General features: G+C 45.3%; 1 protein-coding gene across 3 annotated transcripts in view; it reads left to right on the top strand.

Moving 5' to 3' along the window:
• DPYD (dihydropyrimidine dehydrogenase) overlaps positions 1 to 12,671 on the top strand; it is a 608,504-nt gene that overhangs the window by 466,095 nt on the left and 129,738 nt on the right. For all 3 annotated transcript variants that reach the window (XM_063136148.1, XM_063136158.1, XM_063136141.1), the window contains 2 exons: positions 7,149 to 7,269; positions 10,124 to 10,243. In XM_063136148.1, coding sequence (XP_062992218.1) covers positions 7,149 to 7,269; positions 10,124 to 10,243 — 241 coding nt within the window. The remainder of the gene's footprint in view (positions 1 to 7,148; positions 7,270 to 10,123; positions 10,244 to 12,671) is intronic.

Here is a 12,671-nt window from a genome sequence, read left to right as displayed (position 1 = left end):
CATGGTACCACTAGCCCTGCTCCTACTCCAGTAGCTTGATGATTATACAGACATATGTACAAGGACCGAAAGAACTGTTTTAGACAATCCCAAGTATCTGGGAATGTCCTCCCCCCCCCCTTCTTCTCTCTCTCTCTCTCTCTCTCTCTCTCTCTCTCTCTCTCTCTCTTCCTTTTACCCTTTGGACAGCTACCGTGACACTTTAAGCAAGGTGTATTAAAAACATGTCATTGATGAGCAGTACGGTATCTTCAGAACTCCATTTCAAAGAGCTTTGTCTTTGTGTGTGTGTGTGTGTGTGTGTGTGTGTGTGTTACAATAGCAAGACATCCCCCACCTTATTGTTTAAAAGTCTAAGCAGAACAATATTTCACACAGCCTGTAGGAGTTGTAACTTCCATAGGCCCTCTCCCTTCTAAAGCAGGTCCCATCAGGATATTCAAAAATGAGCAATGAAAGTCACAAGATGCAGCTGCTGTCAGAACGCCCGTGCAGCCCTAATGAATGTTTCATGAAAGCTGCATGTGCAGGGGAGATCTCCATTTGATTAGCTAGGAATTTCCAGACTTACATTGCTGGGAGTTTAATATTCATGTAAATTCACCGTATGTCCTGTAGTTGCACGCGGTATGTACTTTTCAATGTTTATGATTAATTATTAAAACATTAAAGACACACCAGGATGATGATGATGATGATGATGATGATGATAACAACAACAACAACAACAACATCCTGAAGTTTTGTGAAATGGAAAATTCAGATCAAGGACACCATATAAGAAATTCTCATCTTGCACTCTATGGGTAGACATTGTTACGGCGCTATATGAAAGCTATACATTTCCTGTTCAGAAGATGGATGGCTTCTATGAATTACTGCTGCACATGCAAACATTTCATGTGAAATGGATAACAGAAGTGAGGAACCCATGGAAAGCAATGCTCTTGAATTATATCAGCATGATTTTAATCCAAGGTATGGATTGTCATAGGGCTAAATGAGCCATCTTGTATCTTCCTCTTCCTTGGGCAGCCTCTCCAATCTGGTGCTCTATGGGTGCCTCCCATCATCCCCAGCTGATGTGGCCAATAGACAGGAATGCTGGGAGCTGTAGTCCAAAACACCTGAAGGGCGCCAGGCCAGGGCTAATCTAATCATTATCAATCACATTCCTCCAAGAAATTCAGGATGATATATATAGGTAGGGTGACCATATGAAAAGGAGGACAGGGCTCCTGTATCTTTAACCATTGTATTGAAAAGGGAATTTCAGCAGGTGTCATTTGTATATATAGAGAACCTGGTGAAATCTCCTCTTCACCATACCAGTTAAAGCTGCAGGTGCCCTGCCCTTTTTTTAAATCTGGTCACTCTAGTATAGCTCCTGCAGCTTTAACTGTGGTGATGAAGAGGGAATTCCACCAGGTTCTCCATGTACACAAATGACACCTGCTGAAATTCCCTCTTCTAGGCAACTGTTAAAGATACAGGAGCCCTGTCCTCCTTTTCGTATGGTCACCCTACTATTAACATGTTGAGTTTTAGCAGATAATTCCAGAGCCCTCCATCTCCCTGTGCTCAGGTGTGTGTGGGGGTGTGGGGGTGTGCATGCAGCTGCTTGATCTGAATATATGACCCTGACACAAAGGGATGTCAAAGAAATCCACAACGGAATCAAATGAGTTCAGATTTCTATGTCTAGCTGAAGCATCAGGGAAGGAGGAGGCTGGGGAAGGCTGGGGATATCTTGTATCCCCACATCACCAGTCCCCTCCTCTTGTGTTTGCAGTCTTGGACAGGCAGCAGGTATGGTTCTCTCCATGCTGGCTGTATGGGGAAGAGATGCTCAGACTCTTGGGACTGAGGTCAGAGCGCTGTTTTCCAATCTTGGGTCCAGGAATCCGAAGTATCTACAGCCCCCTCCCCAAGCCTTTCCAGGAGCCAAAGGCTGGCTCTCCCCAGTGGGGACAAACCCTGAATTAGTTGGATCTGGCTACACTTATCTCTGGCTCTGCCTACTGTTGGCTGCTGTGTCCTCTGCCCTGCTAGTCGAAATGTGCACCAGCTGCCATTTCCAGTTGAGACTTGAGCTTCATCTACACCAAGCAGGATTTTGCTCTATGAAAGTGGTATATAAGAAGCAGGAGCCACATAACTGCTTTAGAGTGGTATTGAAGTGCACTGACGACTGCTGGGGCACATTGACATATACCATATACCGCTTTCATACTGGTATATCCTGCTTGGCGTGGCTCCTGCCTTTTATATACTGCTTTCATAGTGCAATATCTTGCATGGTGTAGATGAGGCCTTGGACTATGTGCTTGTGTTTAGGGACACGTTTGTGGCCGGAGGGGGGGGGGGCGATAATACAACCCTGAGAACTTCTTAACTCATTCAGATCATGATAATAATGAAATAGGTTTTCCAGATTTTAACGCAACTTATCAAACAGCATCACAAGGGTGGGAGGGGACGTATTACAACATAATAAAGTAAAAGTCTGTTCTATGTTCTGAAATCAAGGAGCATTACTACTACAGAGCCATTATCAATAGAACAGATAGCTGATTGTCCTCTAAAGCGAAGTAAGTGCTTGAAGATTTCTATTTCTATCTTTAAAGTGTGTGAGTTGATTTTCCTCCCCTCCCCCCCCCACACCTACACGCACACCCATTTAGCTTTTTGCAATCCTGAACTATTCTTCAAAGGAGATGTATGTTCCTGAAAACCTTTTTACCGCTCCAAAATCTGTGCTTTGGAGTTATTTGGAAGAGAGATGGATGGAAGAATAGTTTGAATATCTTGCTGTCAGCTCATTTAAGATGATGATGATGATGATGATGATGATGATGATGATGATGATGATGGAAGCTCTCTGGGCGGTTTACATAATATTAAGACACTTAAAAACAATATACAAAAATTAAAAACCACAAAAACATACAATATACACATACTGTATATTTAAAACCACTATAACAACTTTAAAAACGATGAGCCTAAAAAACAGACCCCAGGCTCATTTCATATTGCTAAATGCCTGGGCGAAGAGAAAAGTCTTGATGGGGTTATTGTATATATCACTTCCATTTACATCTGAGATTGCCAGGTTCTGTCTTCTTCAGGACCACTACATTTGCAAGACAGTGGTCTATGGGCCAGAAGTGTATTTTCCCCACACAAACTGACCTCCTTATAACAGGACAGATTCCGTAATAAACGGGGCTGGCTTGAGGTTTGTAAGGCCCCTCCGGAAACTGTCATTCAAGGACCCCCTCCTATGTTGATGGGTCTCCTGCTCCCATCTGTGCACTTCCCTGGCAGCAGTGGCAGGTGACAATGAGGCCATAGCTAGACCTAAGGTTTATCCCTGGATCGTCCAGGGGTCAAACCTGTTCATCTAGGTGACACACCTAGATGAACAACCCACACCAGGCAGGGGCGAACCCTGGATAATCCCAGGATAAACCTTAGGTCTAGCTGTGGCCTGAGATACCATTTTGAACTTCCCACAGTGCCTCAGTGCTGCATTCTGGGAAATGTAAGATGGCAGCTTACAGACACTTACCAGCCAGTGGGGGGAGGGACCCTGGGCAGCCTGATCAACACTTGGGGGGGGGGCTGTAAGGGCACTGGAGCCTCAGCAGCTGCTTAGTCTGCCAGCTGTTGATGCCAACCCTAACAGTAAAGTTCCTTACTAGGAGTACATATTTATCTGTTCCTGCACTCAGGCACAGCATTCTCGAAAGCGAGATAAATTTATGTATTGCATACAGGTTAGGAAAATAAATAAAAGTGCGGAATTCCATAACTTCGATTGCTTTTTTTTCTTTTCCCTACAAGGCCAACTCTGGGCAAAAGTTTTGCCACAGAATTATTAGGATTTGCTACTGCCGTGGGGGAGGAGGGGACAGTGTGGGTTGGATCCCTCCCACGGGCTTCCAGTTGCTACAGAATATCTGAAACAGGAATAGTTTGAGCAGGTGGAAATGCATAGGTTGTTTGGTTCTTAGTTGTTTCAATTTGCTGTGGGTTGTTTTTGCCTGAAGTTTTAATTTTAATTCTCCTTGAAATTACGCTGTTGTGGAATTGCTCATTCGTGGTAAAGCCGGGGATAAGGATGCTCACCACCACTACCATTTGTGGCCTTTAAATTTTCTGTATGTCCCACCCAGCCACATCTCAGTGGCCAGAGATGGGGTGGGTGGGCTGGAACTTCCCCTCTAAGCCCAATGAGATCGGCAATGGGATCGCTCGGCAGGGCTGGGGAGTATAATGTTGCCTGATCAGCTGGGCTGCAGGGGAAGGTGGCCCAGGGCTACACAGGACTCCAGCAGGCTAGAGGAAGAAGGCTCTGTGAAGGCTGTCCATGCAAACTAGGGATGTGCTCCGCTTCTCCTCGAACCGGAGAAGCAGGAGCGGAGCGGGGGGCTTCGCCTGCCCTTAAGGTGGAGGCAAAGAGGATTGGGGGGCCGGCGGAGCGTGGCGAAGAGGATCGAGGTGAAGGCGGATCCTTAGCCTTGATCCGGAGCTCCGCTAGAAAGGTAAGTGGGGTTTACCAGGCCCTGCCGCTGTCACTGTCGCCCATGCAGCGACAGCGGCAGGGCCCGGTAACCCCCCCCATCCTCTCCCTTACCTGCCTCCGTCCGCGGTCCCTCGGCTTCTTCAATTGAGCCCGCGGTTCAACCAGGAAGTCTAGGCCATGGCCCAGACTTCCTGGTTGAACTGCGGGCTCAATTGAAGAAGCCGAGGGACCGCGGACGGAGGCAGGTAAGGCCCCCCTCTCCCTTGGTCCCTTACCGGGCTCTGCCGCCGTCGCCGCACGGGTGGCAATGGCGGCAGGGCCCGGTAACCCCCCCACCCTCCTCTCCCGGCCTTACCTGGCGCCACTCCCCTCTACTGCGGAGCTCCGATTCGGAGCCGGAGCTCCGCGGCAAAGAGGAGCGGAGTATAGGCGGAACGGCGCAGAGCGGAGCGGGCTGATCCGAAATTTTCGGATCGGCCCGCGGGGCAGAGCGGGGGGTCCGTGCACACCCCTAATGCAAACCATGACACTGGAAATTCAGCATCCAGGCTTGCCTTCCTGGACAGAGGAGGCCGTCCTCTTCAAACAGTCACCTTCCGTGACTGGAGGATGAAAAAGGAGAGTGGTGAGGATGGAGTGCTCCTTCTTGTTGACTGTTTGCCTTATCCAGGTACAGAAAGCCTGAAAAGGGTTCCCCATCATGCTCAGAACCATCATTTCAAGCTGCAGAGCCAAGTGGTAGCGAACTGGTTTCCTTCCCACCACCTTTCCCTCACAGTTTCACAAAATAAATTCTTTTATTTTCTGGCTTGTAAAGAATGGGTGTATGAATGTGTGGATGGGAGGGGTCTGGAAGAGAAGCTAAGTCTGTATTTGTGAACCAGTGCAAGCCATTTCTAGGAGGAACACAGATTTGGTTCTGGATTTCTCCCAAATGGGGCACGAGAATTGTTTTTTGAGAGCAGGGGGTGGGAGGTGCATTTTTGAAACTCCCTTTCCAAAAACATCCCCAGTTCTGGTGCATGTGCCTATGTGTCTATTTATTTATTTATTTTATTTACAATATAAACCTCCCAGAGAGCTTCGGCTGTGGGGCGGTATATAAATGTAATTAAATAAATAAATAAATAAATAAATAAATAAATATGCTGTTCCACATCCAAAGATTTCAGAGCAGTGAACAGCAGAATAAAAACATCATGTTAAAACAGTTAATATTTTTTAAAAAAGAAGAAGAAGCAGAGTTCTGATAAAATTGAGTTTTGATAAACCACAGCTGGTTACTCAAGGAAGTGGCAAGTCTTTGTGCTTATTCGCGCCCCACTCTAGTCTACATGCCCTCGTCTCCCTTTTCCCCGGGCAGGGTGAGCCACACTGTTTTGAGCCTCTCAGAGTATCATTGGATGAGCATTCTGACCTGCCGGCAGAGATCCGCCAACTCAACAGTCTTTCTGGATATAAAAAAGCAATAAAGACTGACCTCTTCCAGCAGGCCTACCCAGTCGAATTTTAAGATGTCTGGCTCTTATTTTAATAGTGTATTAGTTTTAATAATGTATTAGTTTAAATAATAATAATAATAATAATAATAATAATAATAATAATAGTTTCTTACCCGCCTCTCCATTTGATCGATATGGGAACAACAATAAATATAAAATGCATAAAACTGAATTAAGAACAAAATATGTATTGTTAAAACATCCTAAAAACTTTCTAAAAACATCCTAAAATTCCCCTGAATAGGCCTGCTGGAAGAGGTCAGTCTTGACAGCTTTCTTGAATACTACTAGACTGTCAAGTTGATAAGTCTCCTCCGGCAGGCCATTCCACAGTCTGGGAGCAGCAGAAGAGACTGTGTTTTAATCAGTTTTATGTATTTAATAATATTTTGTATTCTGTGTTGTACCCCCACCTCGATCCAGAGGCGGGTAAGAAATAAATTATTATTATTATTATTATTATTATTATTATTATTATTATTATTATTTAGCATGCTCATTACTGGCCACTCATGGATTTTTATGGGTCCTATTCACAATGCCGTCCACCTCCTGCATGTCCCCGGCTCCTTTTGCTCCTTTTCCTGTCACAAAAAGGACCTGAAAACCACTATTCTTTTGGCTGTGACGAAACTTGTCACCATTTCCTGCTTTGCGCAATAAAAACGCCCACAGAATGGGCCACGTGGTTGTTGCTGCTTCCTCTTTCTTCCCCATGTGAAGAAAGAGGAAGTTGTTTGTCCCTATTGTGGGACCGGAGCAGGAGGTAAAGCGACTGTAAGGAAACACGATTTTCCTCCCATCTGATGATGCTCTCAGCTGGCGTCATCAGCTGGCATCATTGTGGCCATGGTAGTCCACAATGATAGCTTGAACAATTCTACGTCGCACTACTTCTCTCCCCGTTTTTATTTTTAGGGATCAAATAGATTGCATCTTTTCTTTTTCCTGCTGCCTCAGAATGAGAAAGAGAAATGGAGACACAGCTGAAGACAGTGAGGCAAAGCAGAGCCTTGAAGTATAATTTCAGCAAACCACAGCGCGACAGATTGTTGGAAAGTTTTGATCACATTACTTTTAATTAAGCACTGTATTTATCTGACCTATTTGAACAGGATCCAGAGCTGGTGCGCAACATCTGTCGCTGGGTGAGGCAAGCTGTTCGGATTCCTTTCTTTGCCAAGCTGACCCCAAATGTCACCAACATTGTGAACATTGCAACGGCTTCCCGAGAAGGTAACGAACTCGGATGTATCCCCCATTTCCCTGTTTCATGAGCTTGCAGCTTGATTAACACAGATGCATCCATCGTACTGGGCAGTGAGAAATATGCCAGAGGACTCATGAGACTTCCCATTTTCTTTTTGTTCTTTTCTCTCTCTGATAAATCTACGTGGAAGAACACCAGTAAAGACTATACCTAGGGTGACCATATGAAAAGGAGGACGGGGCTCCTGTATCTTTAACAGTTGCATAGAAAAGGGAATTTCAGCAGGTGTCATTTGTACATATGGAGAACCTGGTGATGTTCCCTCTTCATCACAGGAGTTAAAGCTGCAGGAGCTATACTAGAGTGACCAGATTTAAAAGAGGGCAGGGCACCTGCAGCTTTAACTGCTGTGATGAAGAGGGAATTTCCCCAGGTTCCCCATATATACAAATGACACCTGCTGAAATTTCCTTTTCTATGCAACTGTTAAAGATACAGGAGCCCCGTCCTCCTTTCCATGTGGTCACCCTACATACCAGCTTCATACATTATGTGGGATTTCATCTGGTGGTGCCATGTTCTTCCCTCCAGTGCTGGCTCCGGGTCGTTGGGGTGGAGAGTCATAGGAACATAGGAAGCTGCCTTATACAGAGTCAGACTCTTGGTCCATCTAGCCCAGTATTGTCAACACTGACTGGCAGCGGCTCTCCAGGGTTTCAAGGAGGGTTCTTTCCTCATCTTACCTGGAGAAGCCAGGGATCAAACCTGGGACCTTCTGCATTTAAAGCATGTGCTCTATTACACTGAGCTAGTCCTTGGGCAAGAAGACCTCAGTGGGATCCACTCTCTATGCAGGACCCAGGCCCTCAGTAGACCCACCCTGCTCCTGACTACCATTGTTGCCAGCTGCTTGTTGCTCCTCACAATTGCTCAGCAGAGAACTGGAAGGCAATCAAGTAGTGTCAGATGCTGCCCTCCTCCTCCTTCTCCTCTTCTTTTGCCACCACTGTTTGTTTCCTTACCCCCTTTGGTCCAGAAGAGGAGGAGGAGGAGGAGACCCACAGGCTCTTGACAGTAGGCCCCTTGCTGGGATGCCTCCTCGGCAGGTATACAACCATGGTGATCCCTGATGCCAGATCTGCTTCCCTCTGTCAGACAGATGTCATCTCATATAAGGCAGGTGCTTTGCACCAATGCACGATCACAAGGATGTCTCCATGGAGGCCTATAAGACAAGTTTAGACGAGGCCTATGTGGTGGTGGTGGTGGAGAGAGAGCAAACCACTGTGCCACTATGTGAAGTCCCAGGTAACGTTTGGTCCAGAAATAGAAAACTGAAGTGCAAAATATTATTTGGAGGTATTCAAACCCTTCCCAAGAAGTTTCACTCTGCATCTTGTTTCCAGTTTCTGAATTCAATTCAAGAAAAATGCACTGATTTAGATAATTACTTAAAGAAAGCAAATTATAATCAAATTGGATCTTATCAAATGAATAGGTGTCCTTGCAAACCATTTCCTCATAGATTCCTTATATTATTTCATTAAAGGGACACCTTCTCCATTTCCGACCTTATGGCCAGTGGAGAAGGGGCTAATGACCAATTGGGGCCTTTGCGTTTTCGATATCAAATCCAGAGATTGTGATCTCAGCTTTTCATGCATCACATTGTGCATGTGTTAGACCCTCATTAGTCCCCCGTGTGAGTGGCTAGCCCAAAGAGTTTTCGAAAGTCATGACATCCTGTGGCGGTGGTGGTATTTCGCTTCAAAGCTATTCCAGAAGTTTAAGTGTTTGATATTTGCCCCTCAAATTTTCTACAGATGTTTTCTATGGATGCTCAGGCAAGACATTTGGCATTTGAAGCTCAGGCCTTAGCTAGACCTACCTGATAGTCTGTGACGGAGGAGGGAAGATCTCGCGTTGTGATTAACGCGAGAGCCTTCCTCTGTTTACACGTGAGGCACAACGACCTCAGGAAGAAAGGCTTCGCGCCCGGCATTTTTTTTATTTTTAAAGGAAGAGCAGCGCACGAACACTCGTGCACTAAAGGTAGGTGCTTTTTTAAAAAATAATTTCTTTTCCCTGCTCCCCCCACCCTACTCCCGATGGACGCAGCGTGGCTCTGCGCGAGGAATCACGCGGAGCTGGGTCAAACCGCGGCAATGGGCCACACGTTCCGCTGTCTCGGGCTCAGCCCAAGACCGCAGAAAAAGTGGGCCCGAAGTGGAGGGCTCTATCCCGGGGCAAGGGAGGGATCATCCCTCCTTGATCCCGGGATCCCCTGTGCTTCATGTGGACGCACAGGGACAATCCCGGGGTTTGCCCTGTGATAAAGCCTGGTCTAGCTAAGGCCTCAGTGTCAAACATGGGTTTTGCAGGAAAGATCATGAGGTCTCTCAACATTGTTCATGGGATGAATCTGCAAAATTCACATGTATTCCCCTCATACTGCAAATACATTGTTTTAGAATCAGCCATGAATCATCCCCTCAGCATGGCGATTAGAGAAGGCCAAAACACACAGAGTTCTTTGGATACACCCCCTGGTTCCTTTGGCCATTTCACACATTACATGGAGGCAAACATGGGTTTGTCATCAAGTGTGCACTTAAGTAGGAATTGCAACCAGTTACTGCTTGTGACAAGTGTGCCTCCTGTTGTAAGTTTGTCTAAGTGTGGAATGCCTAGAATATTTGAAATGCACTCCCTAAATATTAAGTAATGCTCTGATGCTGATAAATTGGTTGAGGAGGTTATTTTTTATGGCTGGAAGGAAAGCCAGCCCTACCTTTATAATAGTCTTATTGCTATTGCCGTGGAACAATGTTCAGTGTCTGTTAATACGCTTATTAAAGCCATCACTAAATTTGCTCTCAGGTGGTGCAGATGGTGTTACGGCCACCAACACCGTGTCAGGGCTGATGGGACTGAGAGCAGATGGCACACCTTGGCCTTCAGTTGGACTGGGGAACAAGACCACATATGGTGGCGTATCAGGTAGGTGTTGCCCTTTTCCCTGAAAAAGGGCCTCCTCAGAGGCCAGCCCAAAATCAAGAGGTGCTTAGAAAGTGGCAGCTCCCACTGTGTTTTTAAGCTTGTTGTTGGACAGCGTTTCCTAATAGTCATGACAGACGGAACAGATTGACTGTGAACACTCTTGGGTTGCCCCTTTCCTTAATGGTGAAACACTGCGACGAAATGCAGTGTTCGGGTCACTCCTGACGAAGTGGGAAATCTCTTTTCTCTCACGACCCACAGTTTTGCTGGAATTTTTCATTCTGTCACAGTTGTCAGGCCGCATGTTAGACAGAGGCTAATCAAAGGGCATTGCAAGAGGAAAATACAAACATTCTCAACGCAAGGTGTGGTGGTAGTTGTTGTTATTGTTGTTATTGTTGTTTGCACTTGGCCGCTCCCTCCCTCCTTCCCTTGTAATCTATCCTCTTGCCATATTTCCATAAGTGGTTTCTTCTGGGATATTATCCCACATTCACCAATCTAATATTTCTCTATTTTTACTCCTTTGTGATATATACAACCATACACTTTATATGATGGATTCCAGAACAGAATGTTATTTTTAAAACCCTCTGTCGGGTGGAGTTGGGGTACCCTATTGCAGTGCTTTATTTTCACTGATGGATTAATCTGTTTGACCCCGTGCCCTCAGTTGCTGTGACAACATGAGCCTGGTCCTGCAGAGACAATGCCGTGAGCTTCTGGACTGTAGTGGTATGGAGATTAGTCTCCTTGGAGATATAAACAGTGGTAAATATTCATAGCATAATGGTGTCCCACTGTTCAAGCAAAATGCAGCTGAATCAGCCCAAATATATTTGGAGGAGGCCAGTCAGACAAAGGGAAACAGACTTCTTTCATGTAGTTCCATTGTGTGTCGAAAACACGAAGGCTGTCCTGGGGTGATTAGCTTGCTGGGTATGTGGTGTGTCTTTTTTTTTCTTCCTTCCCCCCTAATTGATTTATAAATGTATAGAAACTATTTACCATGGTAAATTGGTCCATAGCCTCACACAGATAAACACTCTTTGTGTTTAATAGGTAGCATTTAAAGTAAATATAAAAATGGAAAGAAAGGCGTCGTCTTGAGGCAAAACTGAAGCATATTCAGCTTAATCCATATCTGTGGGGTGTGTGTGAAGAAATGCAGACAGACTGACAGGAAAGGAAGAGGAAACGCATTGGCATACTCTTGGGGTTTTTGTATGTCCTCCGCGTTATTATCCCATTTCAATTTTTTTCCATGCTGCCATGTTGACAGCGAAAGAATAAAAGAGGTCACAGAGGGTGCTGCGCATTAAAAATTAATAAAAGAACTATTGCAGTAGTATTTTATATACATAACGCCATTTGGTGGCATGGTTTCCCCCCCTCCCCCTTCTTTCATTCATTTTAAGCTGCCGTTTCTGAATATTCGTTCATGGCATGTCAGTCCAATAAGACGATAAAATCGCTGCATTATGAAAAGCATGTCTTCTATGCCACACACATTTAAAGCATTTGTATAGCGCGGATTATAGCAGCACCTGAACTTTTTGACCTTTTCCAGGCCTTTCCCTTTTTCCATAGTAAAGCTCTGTTTTCATGGTTGATAATTTACCTCTTTGGGGGGGGGGGGATGAAGGGAGGAATTTTCCTTGCAGTATGAGCAAAGTGTGAGAATTTCTTCCTCTGAAGTAAAACTTCAGAGAATCGAAAGCAATAGTAGATCCCATTTTTGCAATGTGGCTTTCACCTTTTAGCATCTACAGCATAGGTGAAAATAAGAAGTGCAGGGAGAGCAAGGAGCTGCTATATGATGATGATGATGATGATTTATTTATTTATTTATTTATTTATATAGCACCATCAATGTACATGGTGCTGTACAGAGTAAAACAGTAAATAGCAAGACCCTGCCGCATAGGCTTACATTCTAATAAAATCATAATAAAACAATGAGGAGGGGAAGAGAATGCAAACAGGCACAGGGTAGGGTAAACAGGCACTGGGTAGGGTAAAACTAGCAGTATAAGGTCAGAACAAAATCAAGTTTTAAAAGCTTTAGGAAAAAGAAAAGTTTTTAGCTGAGCTAAAACTATATGATGGCAGGTTGCTGCCATGATAAGCAAAACCCAGCGTTTTTCCTGCTGCAGGGTGGCAGTGGCTAATCCTGAGGCAGCTGCAAAATGTAGGGTTTCCAGCGGCTGGGCCCACCCTCTGCGCCGTACTCGCCTTGCTCCAGAGAAAAACATCAGGGTAAGTCCCCAACTTTTTTGCTTCATGGGAAAGCCCCACAATGGCTGAGATGTGGCTGGTGCATTGAATAATCGATGCAAGACCACCGCACAGCCCCCAAGATTAACTAGGCCATGATCCAGTCAAAGCATTTTCTGTTCTACCGATTTCAATGGGAGAGAGGTGCTTA

Source organism: Elgaria multicarinata, chromosome 1, assembly GCF_023053635.1.
Source record: "Elgaria multicarinata webbii isolate HBS135686 ecotype San Diego chromosome 1, rElgMul1.1.pri, whole genome shotgun sequence".
Classification (NCBI taxonomy): Eukaryota; Metazoa; Chordata; class Lepidosauria; order Squamata; family Anguidae; genus Elgaria; species Elgaria multicarinata.
This window is presented reverse-complemented; position numbering and strand designations above follow the sequence as displayed.